General features: G+C 38.4%; 1 protein-coding gene across 5 annotated transcripts in view; it reads right to left on the bottom strand.

Moving 5' to 3' along the window:
* Positions 1-24,712, bottom strand: part of Adamts12 (ADAM metallopeptidase with thrombospondin type 1 motif 12) — a 299,094-nt gene that overhangs the window by 93,058 nt on the left and 181,324 nt on the right. For all 5 annotated transcript variants that reach the window (XM_048802926.1, XM_015496380.2, XM_048802927.1 and 2 more), the window contains 7 exons: positions 22,308-22,432; positions 17,378-17,527; positions 11,064-11,207; positions 10,367-10,511; positions 5,967-6,059; positions 4,493-4,638; positions 1,241-1,410 (listed from right to left, as the gene is read on the bottom strand). In XM_048802926.1, the coding sequence (XP_048658883.1) occupies positions 1,241-1,410; positions 4,493-4,638; positions 5,967-6,059; positions 10,367-10,511; positions 11,064-11,207; positions 17,378-17,527; positions 22,308-22,432 (973 nt within the window). The remainder of the gene's footprint in view (positions 1-1,240; positions 1,411-4,492; positions 4,639-5,966; positions 6,060-10,366; positions 10,512-11,063; positions 11,208-17,377; positions 17,528-22,307; positions 22,433-24,712) is intronic.

Raw genomic sequence — 24,712 nt, 5'->3', positions numbered from 1 at the left:
GATTCAACAAAATAGAGAATGTGTAAGATACAGGCATAGATAATACCAACTGAATGCACCTTTCATCATTAGCATGAAATCCACATGAATACACAAATGAGTTTCCTGTATTCAGATGCCTAGACAAGGAAGTTCAACTCTACCAATAACCAAATGCTGACGGCCACAGAACATGAATGATGCTAAACAGTTAGGGATAAGGAGTAGCTGTTGCCCTTGACAACAACTAGCCATCAGGGTATTTGGGTGACTCATCATGGGCAAAGCGCCACAGAGTCTTCCTAAAGTTACTGACAACATCGTTGTGTTAACAGGCCAAAGATGTTATTCTCCAATCTATGATTCTTCTTATGTCTTATCACAAGACTTTCAGGAGTTAAAAGTCATGAAAAATTTAAGTAGTTAATTTTAACCACTTTGCCTGGAATCTCCTTAGCCTCGGAAAGCCTTTTTGTTTCCCACTCAAATCACAACAAAGAGCACTGATAAAATGCCTTCTGATGTAAATCTATAGCTAATCATCATTAATCCTGGTTCATTTTCAGGAAAGAATGGGCAATGGTTCTCACTGGAAGTTTTGCCAAAGCTGCTGTTGTGTTCTCCAACTTGATTCTCCCCATTTCCTGATGTGCATCCTTTAGACATTTGATTTTGCTTTTGAACCTTCTCATAACTGCTCTGTGCCTATGAAGCATTGGTTTCTGGCCCAAGGCTGGGTCTCTCTCATTTCTAATGAAGCCATTCCTGTTATCTTGCCTTTCTTTGTGCTAGTCTCTTCCCATTTCGAATGACTCTATTTTGAATGCCTTCCCTTTTTATTTTTTCAGTAGAAAAATTACTCATGCTAAGAATCATCGACTATTTCCTTGGGAGCCTTCTTTGAAATACTCCAAACCCACAATGACCTTGTGTTCTGAATTTCTGCTGAAACTACACTCAGTTTCACATGCCCATCAATAAGCAATTAGTAGCTGAATGCCCACGTGCCCCATGTAGGTGCTCCGATGCACCTCAGCTGTTTTGAAGCGAGTCACTGTGTTTGACAAATGTCTTATTCATCTCCCACAGAGCAGAATTGGACATATACTGAGCCTTTAACATTTACTGATCAATTTCACCAGGTCAGTGTTTCTTCCAAAACACAAAACTCCTGATGGTACATATCTCTTTGTTCAACTTAGAGAAAATGTGAAATAAAAATGTGGCCTAAGATTTGAGATATACTGTTACAGTTTCTTACCTGAATTAAAAACTGGAAACCAGTGGTAGAATTCATTCTTGTAGGGAACGGTGTCAAATTCACTGCATTGCATCTGCCGAAATGTTGGTGCATCTGGGCGACAGGGGTGGACGTTGCACAAGCGATATCGCTTTCTTTCTCCAGTGCAGTATTTACCTCCAAACTTTGGTCTACAAGTGAAACAGACAGCTGTTCTTTTAGTTTCCCAAAAGGCCAATATTATCCTTTAAAAAAAAATTCCCTGCCATCTGACCATACAACATTGTTCCTGGCCAAACTATTTCTCTTTGTGCCCTAAAAACTCACCTTTTAAAACCCTTCCAAGTTGTGTTTTTGTGTGTGTTGCATTCTATGCTATATACACAGCACTTTAGTGCTATGTGTATAGTTGCCTACTTTGCAATACTTTTTCAACTGTATACCCCCAAGGGAAAATATATGCTGCAAAAGGATACATCATTTTTTTTTTCCAAAATCTGATCCTTCTCTATTTCCTATTTAGAAAGTTAACAGTGGTCAGAGTATTCAGAATCTTTCAACTGTTGCCTTCCTAGGACAATAGTCAATCAATTGTTTGGGAATCAATTGTATTTATATTTGCTACCTCTTCCTGAATCCCAGTTACCAAACCAGCTGGACTCTTACCTCCATTTATGTCTCCCTTTCCTCACTTTCTCCTCATTCAATCCACACTATACACTATTATCTGAAGACACTTTTAGGTCACCTTAATTATCCTAGCTTCCTGTTTAAAAAGCATTCAGTGGACCTTATAGCCTCAGAATCAATTACAATCTTTTGAGCTTGATTATCCAGGCCGTTATGAACCTGTCTCAACTCTATTTAACAACTTTATTTCCTACACTGCTCCAATGGTACAAGCTGTCTTATTTATTATTTTTTTTTTCCTGTGCCTCTGGATAGAATTCCTTTATCTTAAGTCTTTCCATGTCGACATCCTTTCCATTTTTTTAGGGACAAATTAAAGGTCACCTCCATCATAAATCCTTCCTGAATTCCAACCAGAAGTTATTTTCTGTCTCCTCTCTTTAGTGACACTTCATGTACCAACTGTATGCACTTCCTTAACTTGTACCTAAACATAATTTTTTTTTAAATTACCAAACCTAAGTTCTATGTACTGTAAGGTATCTAAACAGTACCTTGAGCATAGTTGAGTTTTTAATAAGCATTCAATAAATGAATTCATTACTCTTACTTTAGAATACATTCTCAATTTTTAAATTTCCTTTTCAATACACTTGAGCATGACAATCTCTCTATTAGGATCACTCAAAAGAGAAGAAGGGAGGAATATCATGGAATTGCTTCCAAGGAACTGGAGGAACCATGTATCCTTCCAGAAGACTCTAAGGTGATCCACATATACCTTTTTGCCTCCAGGTTTCAGCATCTGAATGAGGAATTGTGACTACTATTATAGTGCAGCAAAATAGGGCCAACAGCCTGGAGTTGGAATTTGGCTTTACCTTTAGTAGTTAGATGGTCCTGAACAAGTTATTTTATATCTCTGAACCTGTTTTTTTTTTTTTTATAAATTTGTGAAATGAGCATGAAATTTTATATCTCATGAGTTGAAAGGACTGAATGAGACAATACACATAAAGTTACTCTAATAAAGCAACTCTTGTCACAAAGTAAGAACTCAGTAAATGATAGCATTTTTCGGTTATTGTGAATAATAATCTATCAGTATTTATATACTACCATGTGCTCAACATCATGCTTGGGGACAAGAGGGCAGGAAAGAGGGTCAAGCCATGTTCTATACTTCCTGGAAATTTATAATTTTGTTAAGAAAAAAATAACCAAAGAAGTGAGATAATTTAAGGTGGCAACAATGTATCCCTGACTATGAGTATGGTGGGGTTTTTAGAAGAGAGAGTGAGCCATGGAAAGAGAGAGCCATGGAAAGAGAGAGAGCCATGGAAGTTAAGGCTGGTTGGAAAGGATTAATGAAAGGAGAGTTTCTGAAGATATTCTCAGGACAAAGGCAGTTCGATGACATCATGATAAAAGCACATAAAAGTAGGACATCTTCCCAAGTGTCCAGGGTAGTGGCAGAGTCAGGATTTGGACCCTTGTTTGATTTAATCCATAGCCCATGCTCTTATCATGGTCCTGTACAGGTTGACCATGCAGCCTGCGGGGCGGAGGTCTGGTTGACTCTCAAGTTCTCACTGTGTTTATAATTCTTATGTGGCTCTGCTGTACTTGGCTCTTTTGAATGTTCATGAGATTTTCTATACTGCTCTCCCCACTTTTCTTTTTTTTAACTTTATTTTATTTATTTATATTTATGTGGTGCTGAGGATGGAACCCAGGGCCTTGCATGTGCGAGGCGAGCGCTCTACCACTGAGCCACAACCCCAGCCCCCCCACTTTTCTTAATGTGACTTATCTGTTCCTTACACATACTTAGTTTTTGTCCTCATTCATAAGCAATGGTCTGTAGGCCATTTTAGGCAATAAGGAAATGAGAGGATAGATATTTCTCAATGCTGAGATTGTCATCCTTATGTGTGGGGCAATATCTATCCATCACGTGTACTCTCCAGTAGGGTAACTGGACCCCACTGCAGATGGAACAAGACGTGGTGACAATGAGGTGTCAGGCTGCAGCAGAAGGAAGGAAAGGAAGGAAGGAGAGTGAGGCTTGAAGTTTAAATACATGAAAAATCAAGCAATTCAATTAAAAAAAAACTGCTGGTGAAGTAATTTCTATGGAATCCTTAACAGGCTCCTATAAAGTTTATAGTATCTTTCCATAAAATAATTTACAATGTGCTTACCTATTTTATTAGTTACCTAAGGGAAAAATAATATCTTCATAAAACTGTACATTCATTATGATTGAAAGTAGCTACGATCCTACCATGAATATTATGCATAACTAATCTCTTACTGATAGAGTGGAGTTATGTGGAAGGATTTAATTGCATAATTTCCTAGAGTATGCCACATAGGTTGTGCCTTGAAAAGAAATTTGCTTTATTTCTCCAAATGATGGAATTAGCTTACTTATCTAAGTGTTATTGAGAATCAACTGCCAAGCCCAAACAAAACAGAATCACTCTTTTTTCACCCTCTGTGAACCTTCAGGCTCCATTTGTCTTTAGGAACCCATTTAATTTCCCAAGGAGGCTTGGGGTCACTGAAGTCCTGCCATTCGACACTGGCCTCTCAGTGCTTGTGGAAGGCAGGGAAGGAGGTGGATCTGGCCAGGCTTACTCAGGGTTGTTGCAGAGCCTTTCTGCACTCTGGGCTCCAGCCCCACAGGTTCTGGAACAGTGGGACCAGGGTGACCAGCGGCCCCAGCCTCCAGGGATGCTCTCTGGTTTCTTCCCCACTGTGATGCACTTGCCCGCCATGCACCACTGCAAAGGGAAGAGACGAGATGCAAATGTCAGGAAGGATCTTAGCAAGCCAAGCCCAGAACCCTAGAAGTCTACACCCAAGTCTACACCCAATCCTCCCAGAGCAAGTAGGTTTTCTGCAGTCACACTTAAGATAGCAAACAAAGAAGGACTTATAAAAGAGTTTTCCCAGAGTCTTGGTTTTCAAAACCAGTTTCAGGAATGGAAGGGAACTGTATGGTGCCTTTTCAGAGTCACTACAGCGGTGCTACTCAAAGCCTGGTTGGCCGATTGCATGCTAGAATGTAAACCAACATATCACTTCCTCTATGCATCATGTCAATTAGTATGCTAATGATATAGCTGTTGATTTACTTTCTGGTGCAGGTCCTAACAGTTCATGGCTGGCATTAGAGTAGCACTTTGTTACAGCTTCTGTGGGTATTTATGCCTGCAGCAGAACACTCCCCAGCATAAAAGTTCACTTCATTTTCCAAAACACAAGTTGTAGGAAGTAATTTATTAGCTCAAGGGGGAAAATAGCTGCTTTTTTTTTCCTAGCCATTGTTTGCAATTTTAACCTTTCAAGTGACTCAGAAAATATCTACTCTCTCCCTCGTCAACACAATTTTTCCACAACTCTCAGTTTAGGAGAGTGAACATGTACACATTAAAACAAAAGGAAGTGCAGCTTGGTTGTTAGAAATGGTCATATTTTTGAAGGATGGAGGCATGTTCTATATGCTGGACTCTTTTTTCCTCATTCTTTCTGATCACTGTGTATTTTGACCAGGTTCTATTTATCTCAGTGACGGGTCGTGCCACACTCAGGCTGCATGAAAGCTAAACTCCTAAGCCCTAAACCCATATCAGATCCAAGTGGTTAACTTGTGCAGCAGGAATTATCCTGTTCTCAGGCAGCCTGGAGAATAGCTAATGTTTTCTGAGTTCCTGGATATATGACCTTCCTGCCTACTAAAGTGGGCAGAACTTCAGGAAAAAATAGTCATGTCAGATAATGTGAAAGAAGATTATAAGTGGACAAAATCTGACTTTTTTTGGAAAGAAAAATCCACTGGGCTGTCCTTTCCAATCTTCCATATGGAGGGGGAAAATGTCAAAACAAAAGAATGGTTGATAATAGGTTCAGCAGATGCTGTTGTCCAAATCCAGAGGTTTATCAGGGAAAGAAGGGACAGAACCCTTTCCTCTGGCTGGTCTATGTGACCTTCATTCACTGTCCTTCACCCAGAGAGAGCCTCACCCTTTCCAGGGCCTTCTCCCCAGCTTTCTTCAAGAACTCAGGGCCCACTGCCCTCCCACTTTCCTTCCTCAGCCTCACACATCACCTTCTTCTCACCACATCTTGTCCCATCTGCAGCAGCATCCAGTTTAGAGCGACAAAAGCCTTTTACTGAGCACCACAGCGTCTGACAAACGTTCTGGAAAACAAATATGAGACTGAGCTTTTTTGGTATGTTCAAAATCTACACAGCAGCATTTCTACATTTGTGGCAAAATACATGCACTCACAATAAATGCCACTGTGGCTAGTGGATAAGAATTAATAAAGCAATCATTAGATTCTCAGTTCAAACTGTACTTACTAGTTTTGCCATGGTCTGCAGACTACACTAGGCAATACCGAAATGAGAGGTAAAGCCCATTTCTTCAGAGTTGAGACTATTATTCTCTATGTGTGGGACAATATCTAGTACTCATTACCTTGGGCAGGGTAACTGATGGTTTCATCTATTACAGGCAAATCCAAGTTTTGGCAGCTGGAGTGGTTATAATTTGAGCCACTCAAGGAAAGCAATGAAAACTATTCCACTCAGAACACTTCAGCTTATTTACTTATTACCCAAAAGGATCAGTTTGTTTTAGCTTCTAGGGAGGGAACTACATGTTCTCTGTCATTTCCACTCTTGTGAGAATGACAGAAGATTGACAGGTGGCTTAAATGTTATCTAAAATGGTTCAGCTACTTCCTATCTCCCATTATTCTATTCACTTTTGTAATCTACATTGAATTGTTTTTCTTCAACATAAGATTTTAGATTTTAAACAATTTCAGAAAATTCTCAATGTTCATCTGCCCCAATTTTGCCTCTCCTCCTGGAATCCATAGTTGTTGTTAATAAAGTTTCCTATTCTGACCTTCTTGTTTCAACTTGATCTTCCTATTTTCTATCTCTTGATTTTATTGTATTCAAAATTTGAAGAACTTTTCTCTCCCATCACATGCCTCTGAGAAACACTCAAGCAGGATGGGAAGTAATTTTCACAGCTTTGAATTTCAGATAGCCGATTTTCTCTTCAGCTGCATCAAGTCTGCTGTTTAATCCTATTATTGAATTTTAAAAATAATGACTGTATTTTTCACTTCCAAAAGTTATATATTTTTTCTTGATATCTGCCTTAAATATATCTTTCAAACACAATTAATTGTTCTTTTATATATTTATCATTCTTACTTTCAATTAAAATCTGGAAAGTTGTTGTTAGTTTATTGCTTTACTTCACTTCTAGTTTTTTTTTCCCTCTCTGAGGATTTCTGTTCTTACTTGTAAGTTTATTTTGCATTTATAAAAGATGATATGTTGGGTGAAAGGTACACAGAAACTCTGTATAGTTTTGAAATATTTTTGGAGTTTAAAATGTTTCAAAATGAAAAATTATAATAAAGAAGGATGCTGCTACATTTTGTATTTCAGGAAATGAATTTAATACAGGAAATGAATGATTTATTGGCTGTAATATACAGGAATATGAAGTTTTATTCATTTATATATTGAGTGGCTACTATGTGTACTGCTGAGTAAATAAAAATTTCCATAGAAAGCTTATAATGGAGGAGGGTAGAGATAAGTAAACAAGAAACTACAATATAATCTTAAAAAGGACTTTGTCACAGAATAGATATGAAGTGATATTTAAACTGAAACCTGAATGACAAGTAGGAATGATAAAGCAGAGGAATCACCATGTGAAAAATTCTGGCAGTTAAGGAAAACCCAGGGCTTTCAAGGAATGGAGGTAGTTCTGTATGGATGAACATACAGTTTAAGGAGGATTTGACCAGAAAGAGCTGGAATGATGTTTTCTCAACGCCTAACAGCTGAAAATCCCTTACCTCTATAAAACTTCTAAAACCATGGATAAACTATTTTAAAAAGTTTTAAGTATATCCTTAAGTTGGTAAGAAAGTAAGGCTAAAAATTACCAAAAATATTAATCTAGATGTGGAAATTAAATAATCTAGATTTTAGGTTTACAGGGCACTTGAATACTGGAGGCAACGCTTAGGGTGGGCAGTTGGAGATATTTATTACTGGAGACCTCCATATAAGGCCAGAACCCTAAAAGATTGGCTCTTAAGTGAAAGGGTGAACTAAAAATATTTGGGTACATAGTCAGAAAACTTTCCTGCTTTGACTTTCAACTTCAGGCATGGTAAATTATTACTCCTGAGAGTTTATATCCACACTAGTCCTCATGCTGCCCACATAGTCAAAACAAAACAAAAACTAAACCAATAATTTATTTTAAACTGACCCAGCAACGGTCAATTCTCTTAGAATGTGCCAACCATCTAAGGCCTGAAGAAAACTTTAATGTGAAATTTCATAACCAACATCTTATAATAAAAGTAAAAATCACACAAGGAAATAATATGTAACTAAGAGCTGGAAGGAACCCTACCAATACAGACTCACATAAGACCCAGACCACTAGAATTATCCAGCATAAATTATGAAATAAGTGAGTGACATATGCTTAAAGCAATAAAAGATCACATTAAAGATCTGAATCAGGAATAAGAGATCATAAAATGACAGAAAATTTAGAAAATAAATTGTTAGAAGTAAAAATATATATATATATAATAAATGAGATTACAATACAAATGGACAGGTTAAATAGAAGACATATCTGAAGAGAGAACTGGTAATTTGGAAGACAAAAATAAATACAGACATACAAAAAATGGCAAATAGCCAGGCGTGGGGGTGCATATCCTGTAATCCCAGCAGCTTGGGTGGCTGAGGAAGGAGGACCATCAGTTCAAAGCCAGCTTCAGCAATGATGAGCAACTCAGTGAGACCCAATCTCTAATAAAATACAAAATAGGGCTGGGGATGTGGCTCAGTGGTTAAATGCCCCTGAGTTCAATCCCTGGTACCCCCTACCCCCCCAAAAAAAAGATGGCAAATAAGAATAGTTTCTAAAATATGAAAGATCAGTGAAGAAGTCTAATGTATACACAATCAGAGTATTTATTGGTTTAAAGAACATAAGATTAAAACAATATTTTAAGAGTAAGTCCAGATAATAAGAGAACATAATCCTGAGCATATTTTAAAGCCAATTTAAGGAATTTGAACTTTACTAAGAGAATGGGAAAGCTGTCAAGTATTTTAATCAGAAGGGAAAACACGCAGATTTCCATTTATAAAGTTGGTTTAGCTACATTTGGGTGGGTGGAGGAAAGCAGAGGGGAGGAAATTGGTTTTAGGGAGGAGACCAATCGATTAACCACTATAGATCTAGGATTGGATGGATTTTAGAGATATTTACAACGGGAGTCACTTGGTAACCAAGTGCACCAACTTTACCTTCTCTGTTAAGTTTTGCTTGTTTTAAGCAGTTTCTTATTTCCACTTCTAAGTTCTTTCAATGTCTCTCTTTGTATTTATCTCACTATGTTGAAATTTTTGTTATTTCGTTTGCCACCATGAGCTCCTTAAAGACAGAGACTTTGTCTTATTAATTTTTGAAGGTTTATCTTTTTCATCTTATTCAAAACATAGCACATAATCTGGCAAGGATTCAGCGAGATCTGTCTTCTCATCTGTGTCTCAATATCTGCACTTTTGCAGGAGAAGGGTGAGTTCACAAAACAGGCAGGGTCCAAATGATAGACGAGTGCCACACATGGAGGTAGGATTTCATCCTGGGGTCCACAGGAGCCTCAGAACCAAGTAGGCCATGGTTCTATATATGGGTTTTAAAAATTATTAATTATTATTATCATCATTATTTTATGGTACTGGGAATTGAAACCAGGTATATTCTACCATAATCAACCCTTTTTGTTTCTTATTCTGAGACAGGGTCTTGCTAAGGTGCCCAGGATGGCCTCCAACTTTCAATCCTCTTGCCTCAGTCTCCCAGATTGCTCGGATTATAAGCATGTAACACCATGCCTGGCTAGATTTGTGTATTTTTAAAGCAACCAGAGGAACAATTTGAATGGGAGAGAGACTAGGTAGGAGTTATAATAGCGAGGAAAGATAATGAAAGATTGAATCAGTAGCTGAGGTAATCAAGAACTATTTAGAAGGTGAGATTTCAAGGCTTGACTTAATATTGAAAATAAAGGAGAAGAATGTAATGGGGATGAATCATACTCCTACCTTGGACAACTTTAGGTATTATGTTGGTTACTATGGAGTCTGTAGGCATGAATCACTGTGAATCCTGAAAATCACCATGAAACAGTCTCAACCACCATCTGGTTGCAAAAATTTGTAGATTCCAGAATTCCAAAGAGGAATATAAATGACCACAGATTTAATTTTTCTGCCTTTTATGAACATAGGTATATTTATACCTTGCCATAATATAAAGCTTCTCTTTCTGGATCTTCCAATTTCCAAATATTTTCCTGGCCCTTTCTTCAGCATGCTGGAGATTTCAAGCTCTACACATACCCATGAGGTGCACCAAGATATCCAATACTTACTTCAACTTCCTGGCAGAAGGTAGCATTGGGACCATACTGGAGCTGGCATTGGTGATGGACATCATAGATCACGCCAGGGGCAATGACCTTGGACTTCAAGCCTTTCTTTTTGGGAATGTCATCAAGACAGAATCCCCAGCCTCGGCTGCAAACAAGTTAAATGAGAGAAATGAGAGCAAATGATTCATGTATTCCCTTCAGCGTTTCATTCAATAAAAACTTCCATTCTTCTGGTTCACTCTTTGTCCTTCAAGACAACTTTATTTTTACATGCCAGAGAACCCTCTGGACCTAAGAAGGGACTTAGTAAAAGGAAATGCAAATCATACCCATACCACGTTTAGGAAATAAAAGAAGTGGGAAAATTGGAAAATCATCATCTTACCCCCAAGAGGGTTTGGCTAAACACTCCTGGTCCTGATTGTTCCTGCCAGTTCCCCAAACTTAATTCTCAGTCCTATCACAAAAAGCCAACTTGGGGCAGGAGCAGCCAGGAAGGGCAGGATGCAGGGCAGAGCTCTAAGTCTCAGGGTCAGAAAGCAGATGTGGACTCCATCCCTGTGGTGCTGCCCTGACACTGTGGTCTGGGGATGGAAACAAGTGTTTCTCGGGAAGCAGCTCCTCTGTGGAAAATTCAATGCATCTCCCACCTTAAAGAAACCCAAGTGAGGCTGACATAAGATGTACTGCCACTTACTCCAAGAAGCGGGTGATATACTCCTTGCTGCACTTGGACCACGTCAGTGGAGTGGGATCATACTGGAGCTGATGGGACATGATGTACGGGTGCCTGCCCAAGGGTTCACAGTCATTTTCTTTCCCATCATGCTGGATGCCAAAGCTGGCACAAAGCACAAGAATATCAAGAGAGCAGGAATTAAACAGGGAGAAAAATCATAGTTTCTCCAAGGTGATAATAACCCAGAGAGATACTTTTGTATAGGAGGAGCTATTGAAAAGTCAGACTTTGAAGTTGGAGAGGCATAGCTAATTTTGAATTCACAAGAGCAGGAAATGTTGTATGAATGGCTTTACCTCAAATATACAGTTGTGAGGGCCATGTGGCTAGTTCAAAAACTGTTCTTCAGTGGAAGCAGTTTGTTTTTCAATGTGTCAAGTTTTTTAATTTCCTTCTGGAATTCTATTTTCAGTTTTGGTAATTCACTTTAGGGACCAACAAAGGTGGCATGACGTTTCAGAGACGGATGGCTAATATCATCTAGGGCCGTCACAAATGTCCATTTTTAAATTTCCTCTCAAAATAAGTGAAAGCATTCACCTACGCATAGTTAGGTGAGTTAGTTTGCCTTCTCTTTAGCGTTATGTATAATCAGTGATGAAACAAACAAGTTTCCAAGAAATAGTGAGGTATCTTTGTTAGTAAATCACAACGAGTATCTTCTTAGGATATTAGTTCATTACATTTTCCTTCTCTGGGTTGTTCTAGACCATTTCATTGATTTTTACAGTATTTTATTTCTCAGTTTGGTCCGGAGATAATTAGAAGTATCAGAAGCATCTTTTGCTACATACAAAATCTTCTTAGAAAGCTCCTAAAGTCTTTAGTCCATTTTGGGGGGGTCTTACTAAAGCATTTTTTTCTATTGTTCAAAATCAAGCTCATGAATCTTCTTTCAACTTTTTCTTACTTAGTCAAAACTCTAAACATTTCTGTTTTCTTACCTTCCTTTTCTTTCCCTTCCCAGTGTCTGTTTTTGCCATTAAAAAAAAATATATTTTAGGTCATCTGCACATGGCCCAATACCATTTTTTAAAAACTTTTTAAATTGAGCTGCTATAAACATTAATGAGGCTGTGTCCTTGTAGTATGCTAACTTTAAGTCCTTTGGGTATAGACTGAGGAGTGGGATAGCTGGGTCAAATGGTGGTTCCATTCCACATTTTCTAAGGAATCTCGATACTACTTTCCAAAGTGGTTGCACCAACTTTCAGTCCTATCAGCATTGAATCAGTGCAACTTTTCCCCCTACATCCTCAGTAACACTTATGGTTGCTTAAATTCTTGATAACTGCCATTCTGATTGGAATAAGATGAAATATTTGAGTAGTTTTGATTTGCATTTCTTTAATTGCTGGAGATGTTGAACATTTTCTCATATATTTGTTGATCAATTATGTATCTTCTGTGAAGTGTCTGCTTATTTCCTTAGCCCATTTATTGATTGGGTTTTTTTTTTAGTGTAAAGGTTTTTGAGTTCTTTGTATATCCTGAAGATTAGTGCTCTATCTGATGTGCATGTGGTAAAGATTTTCTCCCATTCTGTTGGCTCTCTCTTCACATTATTAATAAACTGTGGAAATAACCTAGATGCCTTTCAATAGATGAATGTATAAAGGAACTATGGCATATATACATATTGGAATATCACTCAGCCTTAAAGAAGAATGAAATTATGGCATTTACAGGTGAATGGACAGAGTTGGAGAAAATCATGCATGCCAAGCAAAGTAAACAACCCCTCCCCCAAAAAAGGCCAAATGTTTACTCTGATAAGTGGATGTTGATCCATAATGAGGGTGGGGATGGAGAAACTTTGGATTGAGCAGAAGAGGGAGGGGTGTGTGTGCCAGGAAGTGGAGGTGGATGGTGGAATGAGATATACATTATTACCCCACGTACAGGTATGATTGCACAAATGGTATGACTCTATATCATGTACAACCAGAGAAATAAAAAGTTATGCTCCATTTGTATAAAAAAATAAGATAAATATAGAAAAAATCACTTTTAAAAAATGTTAGAATAACTGCAAGCTCAGATGAAATTGTGAGAAATAATACAGAAATAATCATGTTTTCCCTACCTCCCCCCTAAGTAACAGTTTGCAAATCTATAGTACAATAACACAATTATGATATTGATCTTGGTACAGTCAAGAAACCAAACATTTTCCTAACCACATGATTTCTCATGCTGCACTTCATAGCTGTACGTACTCTCTCCCCTCCCTCAAATCCCACTGTTTTATTTTCTTTTTGGGAGGGGTACTGAAGATTGAACTCTGGAGCACTCAACCATTGAGCCACATCCCCAGCCCTGTTTTGTATTTTATTAGAGGCAGGGTCTCACTGAGTTGCTTAGTACCTCTCCTTTTGCTGAGGCTGGCTTTGAACTCGTGATCCTCCTGCCTCAGCCTTCCCAGCCGCTGGGATGACAGGCATGCGCCACGGCACCTGGCCCCAGTGTTTTCTATTTCTATAATTTTCTTGTTTCTATAATGCTATATAAATGGAATCATACAGTAGGTCAACTTTGGAGATGGTCTTTTTTCACTAAGCGTCATTCTTTGGAAGGGTATCAAGGCTGTGGCATGTATTAGTAGTTTCTTCCTTTCTCTTGATGACTGGTGTCCCATGATGTGTATCCATCCTGGTTTCCTCAACCATTTACCCTGATGGGTTGAAACATCCTGGGTTGTTTCCTGGTTTGGGCTATTATGATCAAGCTTCCATAAACATTCATGTACAAATTATGATATGAAAATATATCTTCATTTCTCTGAGATAAAACACAGGAGTATAATTGCTGGGTCATGTTGTAATTGTGGGTTTAGTTTTAGAAAAGCTACTGAATTGTTTTCCATGGTGCTTGTACCATTCTATATTCTCTCCAGCAATGGAGGTATGATCCAGTTTATTTGCATCCTTGATAGCATTTGGTGTCATAACTGATTTTTATTTCAGTCTTTTTTTTCTCTTTTTAGTACTGATAACATTATAATTATACTTAACAGTGGGATTTGTTATACCTCATTATTTTAGTTATTCTTGTAGGTGTGTAGTGCTATATAATTGTGGTTTTAATTTGTATTTCCCTGATAACTAGTGATTTTAAACATTGTTTCATGTACTAAATATATTTGTACATTCTTTTGGTGAGATACTTATTCATGTCTTTTGCACATTTTCTAATTATTTGTTTTTTACAGTTGAGTTTTGAAAGTTTTTCATATAGATACTAGTTCTTCATTAAATGTATGATATATTATTTTCCTAAGGTTGCCATAAAAATTACCATAAACTCGGTGGCTTAAAATAACAGGATTTCATTCTACAGCTCTACAAGTCTACAAAGTCCAAAATCAAATTTTGAGTGATTGTAAAAAGTATTAGATTTAAAAAAAAATTGGGGGGGGGCCTTTATTGGCTCTTTTTAGTTATACATAACAATAGTATTTATTTTGACATAATTATAAAAGCGTGAAATAGAATTTTTTCTAATTCATTCCAATTTCAGTGTCCATCTATTCATTGCTAGAATACAGAAATACAAATGATTTTATGTGTTTATATTGTGTCCTGTGAGCTTGGTGAACTCACTTCCTCCTCCTCCTCCTCCTCCTCCTCTTCTTCTTCCTNTTCTTCTTCTTCTTTTTTTTTGTGTGTATGTTTTCGCTGGAGTTTTCCACACATAAGATAATGCTCTCTTCAAATAGGGATACTTTTATTACTTCCTTTCTGATATGTATGCCTCTTGTTTCATTTTCTTGTCTAATTGCACTGGCTTTTAGTACTACTTTGAATAAGAAGTGATGAGAATGGTATACTTGCCTTCTTTCTGATCCAGGGAATATATTCAGTCTCTCACTATCAAGTATCAAGTTAGCTGTCAATCTTTTGGAAATATTCCTTATCAAATTAAGAAAGTTTCTTTTTATTTCTGAGAGTTTTTAAAATAATAACAAATGGATGCTGAGTTTTGTCAAATGCTTTTTCTACATCAATTGATGTGATCATGTCATTTTTTTAAATACTCTGCCTATATGTTTAAAAGTCATTGGAATGGTTTAATGTAAAAACAAAGACCATTAAAAAATAACATCATTAAGATAAGGGTACAGAACTGAAATCACAAAATCAGAAGGAAGGAGGAGGGATCTCCTCCTTGGCTCAGAAAACCTAAAACCAAAGAAAGTGCTGGCCATTGAACACAAAAACGAACTCTAAACTCTCTGAATTGCATTATTGAGAAATGAATATTTCTTCTTTAGCCTGTTACTGTGGTGCATTATGCTGACTGATTTTCAAATACTGAACCAGCCTGTACCCTTGAAATAAATCTCACTTGGTCATTGTGTCTGTATCATTTTTAATGTACCTTGTGGAATTCTATTTGCTAATATTTTAAAATTTTTTGCATTAATACTCATGCAGGATATTATTTTTTAGTTTTTTCCTCAGTACTGTGTTTTTGTCTGATATTGGTATCAGGGTAATACTAGTTTCATAAAATGAATTAAAAGTTGTTCCTTCCTCTTTCCTTTGCTAGGTTTATGATCCTTAGTTGATGACAGGTCTTTTCTTTCAGCATTTGAAAGATATTGTGCCATCTCCTCTGGGCCTCCATGGTCTCTGGTGGGGAATCTATCTTTATTCAAGGTGTGTTCCTCCTACAGATGCAAAGAGACAATTCCCACTGCTTTTAAGATTTCCTGTCTTCAGACTTCAAAGTTTAATTATGACTGATCTCGGCATGAATTTTCTTTAGCTTTAACCCCCTTTGGGGCTTCTCCCAGCTTTATAAATCTGTAGGTACCTATGGGCTTCCTATGATGCCTCATTAAATCTGGGGAGTTTTTAGCCATTTGCACCTTAAGTACTTTTTTGATCCCATTCTTGCTCCTTTCCTTCTGATGACCCAAATGTAAGACATTTTGTTATAATCTCATGTGTTTCTAAAATTCTGCTTTGACTTTTAATTTCTGGCAGTCTTTTTTCTCTTTGTTCTAATCACATAATTTTTATTTGTTTTCCAGTTCACTGATTCTTTTCTTTGTGCCCTCCATTCTGCTTTTTGAGAACATTCACTGAGATTTTTATTTTTATTTTCATGTTTTTTCAGTTCCACAAATTCCATTTGATTCTTCTTTATATCTTTTACATTGGAATTACAAGTTCAGGTTTTCCACAAAGCCTCTTGATACCTGCGTTGTTAGGGGTGTCACAGCTGACTTGTGCTACAGGTTGGAGTGAGTGGCATTTCTGACTTCTCACATTGTCTGCACTGGCACAGAAGGTTGGAGTGCTCATAACTGCCCTGCAAAGATGAAAGTCCTTGTGCCTTATGTAACTTTTTAAATGCCCAAGTGGCAGTGCTGGGTGATTCGTTACAGACTGGCATGGATGGAAGTCTCAGCTCCACACTCAGACTTTGCTAGCATGCAGAGGCGTGAGCCTACAGAGCTGTTTTGGTTTTGTTCTGTTTTCTTTTTCTTATGCTGTTTGGCTGAAGTAGAACAGTTACTGTCTAAAAGTTGAAAACAAAGTTATAAATAAGCTAAGATTTTCCCCCATGGAAATCTTTGATACTTGGCCTATCCAGAATCCTCATTATGCCTTCAATCAAACATTTGGAAACCACTCTTCAAGAGATTCATAAAATCAAATTCACACATTTATATTTTGCAACAACTTTGGTATCCTGTTAACTGGAGTTCACTTAATGTTCTTTTCAAGTTGTTTCAATGTCTTATTTATTCAGTGTTCTCCTTTTTAATACACGTAAGTCAAATGACGCTAACAACAGTAACAATAGAATCTATTTCATAAGTTGGTTGGGAAGATTCAGTGACATAATGACAAGCACAATGGCATGCAGGAAGGACACAAAAAACGTTAGGCTTATGACTTTTTAGTGTTATTAATATTACCATGTCCTAAGAACTAATCAGAATTTATTCCTGAATTAAACAACTGAGTTAATTCAGGAGTAACTGGTCTCCTTGCCTCTGCTCACCCCATTCAGAGTCAGAGAACTGTGGTGGTCTTGTTGATGTATGTGGGTTGAAGTGGTCAGGGCAGAGAAGGCACTGGAAGTTGTGAACTGTGCTCTTTTGGCCCTTCACAGATGGAGAAGTGGAGTTCTAGGAGGATGAGCCTCAAGCCACAGAACAGTTCACATCTCCCAACAGTTTAAGGTAATTTTTATTCCTTCTACTGATACTGATGCATGAACATGGCAAGCTGGTGTCAACTTGCTCTGCCCTTTACCTGTGTCCGAGCTCATGAGCAATGGTGAAGGCCAGAGGGAGTCCAGAGTCTTCATTGATGTTACAACTGCGGTGAGGCTGACACATTCCTGACAAGTGGGACAGACCCAGGGTCTCACAGGGGCGATTGACACCAGCACAGATGTCTTTTCTGAAAGCAGATGACAGAGATGTTTTAGGGACCCAAAGAAATATCTAGAAGAAACCTGCTTCCTGGAAACACGTCTAGGTGTAAATTTACATCAATATAGTCTGTAGAATATGCTTAAAGTTCTGAAAGCCCGTGTGAATGAAGGGGATAATTTTGAATTCACTTTATTCTGATTTTACCTCTTAATTATAATACTTCCCTAACACTTAAAAACTGTGGGGGGGATGTGTTAAATATTTATTTTGAGTTGATTTTGCTCTTGATATCAGGAGGCCAAATTAAATGATTTGGCCAACAGGAGAAGATTTTATTGAAAATTAAAGTTAATTTGAACTTTTAAGTAGGGAAGGGACAATCAGAAGTGACTGGGGTTTTCCCAATAATGGAACTTCTTTTTAGTCTTCCTGAGTTCTCTGCTCAAAACTCATCAGGAAACTGCAAATCAAAACAACATTGAGATTTCATCTCACTCTAGTCAGAATGGCAATTATCAAGAATACAAATAATTGTGGTGGCACACACCTGTAATCCCACCTGCTTGGGAGGCTGAGGCAGAAAGATCACAAGTTCAAAGCCTACCTAAGCAATTCAGTGAGACCCTGTCTCTAAATAAAATACAAAATAGGGCTGGGGGGGTGTTTCAGTGGTCGAGTGCCCCTGAGTTCAATCCCTAGTACCCCCCCCCAAATAAAATAAAATAACCCCCCCAAAAAAAGAATACAAATAATAAATAACAAATGCTGATGAGGATGTGGGGAAAAAGGTAGACTCACACATTGGTGGGACTGCAAATTAGTATAACCACTTTGGAAAGCAGTATGGAAAGTCCTCAAAGACTAAGAATGAAACCACCACTAACCCAGCTGTCTGACTCCTTATTATTTATCCAAAAGAACTAAAATCAGAATACTATAGGGACATAGCCACATCAATGTTTATAGCCGCACAAGTCACAATAGCCAAGCAGCAAACGCAATCATGGCATCTGTCGGTCTAAGAACAGAACTGGAGAACATCGTGCTACGTCAAATAAGCCAGACTCAGAAAGTTAAGGGTTGAATATTCTCTCATATGCAGAAGCTAGAGCAAAATAAGGGGAAAATGGGGAGACCCCGTGAAATTAGAGGGCAGATCAATGGAGTAGAGGAAGGGGATTAAGGGGGAATGAGGAGAGAGGAAAAGAAAAGAACTGAAACGAAATTGACCAAATTATGTTACGTCCATTTATAAATCTGCCACAGTGAACTCCACCTTTGTGTACACCTGTAAAGCATCAACTTAGAGAAACAGTGGAGTGGATGAATGAAGGCAGGACGGTGAAGTAGAGTGCAGGGAGAGGGAGGGAGTGCTGGGAAATGAGGTGGACCGAATTTCATTCCATGCATGAATGATGTGTTGGGATGGACCCCACTGTTAGGTGTACCTATGGGACACTAATGGAAACAGTTTAAAAGACCTCATTGAAGAACTTCTTTTATTTATGAAAAAGTTGATTGTTTCTATCATACAAAAATCAAATCAATTGTCTAGCCCCTACACACTCTCAATACTTCGCACAAGAGGGAGTGCACGCCCCCCACCCCCACCACACACACAAACTCTCTCAAATCTTGCTGCTTCTTGTAACCAGTAATTCACTATTTACTGACCCTGGAAAAAGAGAGGAAAGGTTCCTAGAACCTCATAAAAAATAGTTACAACTTTTAAATGTAAAAAATGTGCTCTCATTCTATCACGGATTATTTCAATCACTGACAAGAGTTTTGGAAGAGTGATTAATTGGGCATTTGAGTTTCTTCCGTATAAGAAGAGCTCTTGGCCAATACTTCTTGACTAGCATGAATATCAATGAAGTCCTGAGCTTTAGATAATTGAAACCTTTTGTTAATGGAGCTGTGTGGCCCCATTTCTAGCATAAAATGGTCTCCTGGTTTTTGTGTCCTTTGGGCCATGGAAAAGACCCATGGTCTGAGAACCTGTGTGAGGGGTATCTCTCTGGATGGCAACGGCTGAAACAGCAGGGAACAGCTCATTCTCAGCACATACACACCACAGATTAAGTCCTGCCCTCAATGGCAGCAGCTCTGGGTGGCTCATTGAGCTACGTCATACAACCCAATCATTTAAATATTTCTATAGGAGAAACAATTGAACATGCTCCTATCTCTTCTGCAGGATGCACTTGTTACTATTTCATTCAAAAAGTGCAGGTCTTCAGGGAGTTTCTAGGGAAGATGCATGGCCCTCAGTTCTACTCCACTGACCTTCTCAGGTTGATATGGCAAGAGGTCATGTCCACTAGGTCATTATTTATGGAGAGCCTACTAAGTGTTTAGCTTTAAAGGGTGGGGGGAGAAGGTAATAAAACATTGTAGGAATATGGTTCTTTCAGGTAAGGGGCTTCAGCCTCCACAAGGAGATTAGCTCAACTTCCACTGTGCACCAGGGACAGTATATAAGAGAAAATATGCCTTGGAATGCCACCACTAGCTGCCAGTGCAAACACATGGACTATGTTCCCAGCCAAATCCACCTTCTCTTGAATACAGCTCTTTAGAGAATTCTGTTAATGTGGATCTCAGACTAGTCTGTACTGGCAAAGCTCAGTCTCATATCTCCTTTTCTCCCTGATCCCACTAATTTTTTCAGGCCAATGGTTTTCAAAATGGTTTGAGTGGGGCAGGGAGGTGATTTTGCTTTTCATCCCTTCCAAAAGGATGTTTGTCAACATCTGGAGACAGTTTGGGTTGTCACAACTTGTATGAGGATGCTATTGGCATCTCATGAGCAGAGGTCAGAGATGCTGCTAAATATACCACAACATAGAAGACAACAACCCACAAAACAGAATTATCCAGCCCAAAATGCCAATATTACTGAGTTTTATTTTAGAACTTGAAAGTCTTTCCACTTCTAAGAAGGCCCTGGGAATGGGCTGTCCTGTGAAGGACAGGCTTCCTTCGAATACCTTGGTTCTGTCATCATGCAGTGCAAAGAATGTCTACAGGAGATGAAAAATCAGTCCCCATACTCTACAAATACCTGCCTTACTCTGATCAGAAACTCCAACCATCAGAATCACTTTTTCAAGTGAAATTATGAAAACCTGGTTAAATGCAAATATGTTCCCAGGGAAATCTTTAGCACAAACCTGTAATAGTAGGTTCATTGGGTTCTGTGACACCTTGGGTTGATCAGTAGTTCTCCCGGAAAATAGGTTGGTGTGGATGTGGAATGTAGCACAGGAGCTCTGGTTCTCTGTGGCTGAAGGGCAGGGCCCAGAGGCTTTTTCTATTTTTGATTTATGAATGCCTCTGAATCTGCATAGGGTGCCCAGAAAACTAATTTATCCCTTTTAGAATGTAAACTCTTCTGTAGTGCCTGGCACACAGTACTGCTGATCCACTGACCTTCTCAGGTTGATACGGCAAGAGGTCGTGTCCACTAAGAAATTGTTTATGGAGAGCTTACTAAGTGTTTAGTTTTAAAGCGGGGGGCAGAGGGGGGAAGAAAGTAAAAAAAAATTGTAGGAATATGGTTCTTCCAGAGTAGGGGTGGGTGAGTTCAATACATTTATTAGCTCAATAAATGGTTTAGGCATAAATAAGAAAACAGACTTCAAAGGACCTGGGCTGACCAGGAAAATTCACTGGCTCTTCACAGTTATGAGTCCTGGAAGGCTTGATGGTTTTTATTAGTACCACAGGGTCTATGTGTGATCAGAACAGAACCATATTGTTATGGGGATAAAAGGGAGAAAGGTATAACCCAACCACTCTGCCTACTCAATGGAGCACCTGTTCCTTATATTCTCAACAACAGTTAGTGTGTGTTTGCTTTGTGCTTTAAAAAAGAAAATAGATTTCTGTAGAGAAAGTTGCATTTTATTAATTGGAGAATTTTTTAAACATAAAAATAAAGAATTGGAAATTCCACTGATTTAAAGTTGCAGAAGTCTTTAAAACTTCTTATTGATGCATTGCAATTATATGTAATAGTGGGATTCATCATGACATATTTATATAGGCACATAATGTAATTTGATCATTTTCTTCCCCAGTACCTCCCCTTTCCCCTTCACCTTCTTCCCCTGAAACTCTTCTTTAATTCTACTGGTCTCCCTTCTATTTCCAGGAGATCCCTTTTTCCTCTTTTTTTCTTTCTACTTTCCACACGTAAGAGAAAACATACAACCCTTGACTTTCTGAGTTTGGTTTATTTCACTTAACATAATGTTCTTTAGTTTAATCCATTTTCTTGAAATTGATATAATTTCACTCTTCTTTATAGCCGAATAAAACTCAACTCCATATTTATACCACATTCTATTTATCCATTTGTTTGTTGATGGACACCTAGGCTGGTTCCACAGCTTGGCTATTGTGAATTGCACTGCTATAAACCTGGGTAGGCCTTGTATTCCTACCATGTGCTGATTTTAATATTTTGGATAAATACTCAGCAGTGGTGTAGCTGGGTCAAATGAATGGGAGTTACAGGAGTCTTTTATGAGGCTCTGGAAACAAGCTTCTTGATTGTATTTAGAGCTGGATGAAGCAGCCAGTTTAAATAGGAAATCTTCATTGTGCTACAGTTTATCATCAAGGAGGGCTCTGTCATATTAGCCAAGTGTGATGGGGTCAGGAGCTGCCTAGGCCACTGATGAACAAAAGTAGCAAAGAACAGTGAGAATCTCATAAACACGAGTAATTGGCAAGCCTTTCTGCTACCAGCTCCATGCAACTTGCTGCCCCCAGATTCCTCATAGTCTCTGGCATACCTGGTAATAAGGACAGCTACATCATGATGGACAGGATTGAGGTCACTCTTGGGATTGATGCTCTTCTGCCACTTGCAGAAGCTGGACAGTGTTTTCTCTGCATGGTGGGTTATTTTCAGTCCTTGCTGGAAAAAGGAGAGGAAGAGATCAATATGGGTGAGCTCACTGTGGTCAGGGCTCAGTGCATTAAGCATTAGGCTCCAGAAGATGAGATGAGCTCAGGCTGGGTGCATCAGACATTTGGCAGGAATCTGGCAGAGGCCAGCTTACTCTTGTGGGCTAACTGTGCTCTAAACACAATTGTGCTCATGACTTCTACTAAAACTGCCTGAAAGGGGGAACTCCAGGAGAGAAATTATCACCAGGACAAGCAGCCCTTGAAGAGAAATTAAAAATATACATTATCAAAGACCAACAATCATTTAAAGTTCTATTTTGAGTGGCTCTCTGAATCCTAAACCAATACAATTCAAAAGAAGCACTTAAATTTCTAATGGAAAATGAATAGATTTAAAAAAAAAAAAAGCTTCCTTATCTCATAAGTTATCCTTCAAAGCTGGGGCTGTACTGGATTTTCTTGTCTACAGTTTCCATCTTGGTTTGACACCTGTGAGTGGAGGACAGATGTAATATAATTTTTCTAGGCTCTGACCCTTTAGAATAATTGGTCATCTGACAGCAATTAGGATGCTGTAGTCGATGCCCTCAGTCTGCACTTACAAGGGCTTCTGAGGTCCAGCACAATCCCAGAGTCATACATTTGGCCCTCAGCTTCTATTGGGGATGGGAAGAGGATTGTTATAAATTAACTGGATAAGAATGTGTCAAAGCAGGGAGAAGAAAAAAACAGCATAATCAGCTGTAGAAAGACTCCAGTTAAATTTGAGTGTTGTCTAAAGGAGGAATTACTTTCCCTTCCTGCACTTCTTCAAGGCTTCTACATTAATTTATTGAAGGGCATGACTCTACTTCATGTACAACCAGAGAAATGAAAAATTGCGCTCCATTTGTGTACTATGAATTGGAATGCATGCTGCTGTAATGTATAACAAATTAGAACAAATTAATTAATTAATTAATTAATGTCTTAAAAAAGGCTTCTACATAAACTGTTCCTGTTTCAGGCGGATTCTCCTGGGAGGCTGACGATCTTCCTTGGCCCACTCTCAGCTGGGACTATTACTATGTGCTCAGGCCAAGAGTTTCAGGAGAGTCTCTGCATCTGCTTGCTTCTCTACTATTTTATATTTTGCTGAGGTCTGCACCCAAATGAAATAAAACCTGAGGGGCTTCAGTTGCCTGTTAGAGCCATGTTCACCTACTCATGCTACTTAACGACCACAGACCACCTTCCTTTCATGAAAACATAGGCAGTGGCTCATTGTGCATGAAAACTCACCATACAGCTTAGCATAAGAATTTTAAATGAAAAAACAAACTGTCACTTAATTATCCTCATCACCAGCCACATGATCCAGCAGAATGAGGTATGGAGGAGGAGGGGGAGGAATTCCAGGGGACCAGCTGAACATGGGGGAGCCAGCCTCCAAATCAACCAGCCAGGCTGTAGGAGACCTGTGACCATCCCTAGATGGGAACAGATAGATTGTCTCCACCTACCATAAAGGACTGACAAGGTGTCATAAATATGAATGGCAAGAAAGAGGAAGGAAGAGAGAGAGAGAGAGAGAGAGAGAGAGAGAGAGAGAAGGTAGAAGAGAAAAGGGGAAAGGAAGGAAACATTTCTTGATTATTTACTGTATGCTAGATACTTTCATATGTTATCTCATTAAATTTAATCACATCTACCCTGCATTATTTAGCATTATTATGTAATTTTATAAAAAGGGAACATTAAACTTCAGGGTATGAGGAACTACCTCAAGGTCATTCAGCTCAGATTTTCAATTAAAAATATGAGAACAAAGGTTCCTAGATGAAGCCTGTGGTTGTAGTTGGTCACTGGCTTCACTGGGATGGTAAACCCCCTCAGACAGGAAGGCAGGGCATCATATAAAACATCAACTATGATCAGACATCTTTAAGGTCTGTTTTTAACCCTACATTTCTTTCTTTGGGGGAGGGAGGGATCTCTGAGAGAACACTCATTAATTTGAAACATATTATTACCATTTACAATTGTTCCATAGCAATGAAATACTTTTATAAAACTAACAAAACAGGTACAGAATCTGTATCCTGAAAATTACAAAATGCCATTAAAAGAAAAAAAAGACCTAAATAAATAGACAGATTAAAGATTCAACTCAGTAAAGATGTTTGTGGGTTAACAGATTCAACTCAGTAAAGATGTCCATTCTCTCAAAATTAATCTATAGCTTTATTGCAATTCCTATCAAAATCTTGGCAAGGTCTTTTGTAGACATACATAAGGTCATTCTAAA

The sequence above is a fragment of the Marmota marmota genome, unplaced genomic scaffold, assembly GCF_001458135.2.
Source record: "Marmota marmota marmota unplaced genomic scaffold, marMar, whole genome shotgun sequence".
Taxonomy (NCBI): Eukaryota; Metazoa; Chordata; class Mammalia; order Rodentia; family Sciuridae; genus Marmota; species Marmota marmota.
Note: the sequence above shows the minus strand (reverse complement) of the source record. Positions and strands in the feature narration are given on the sequence as shown.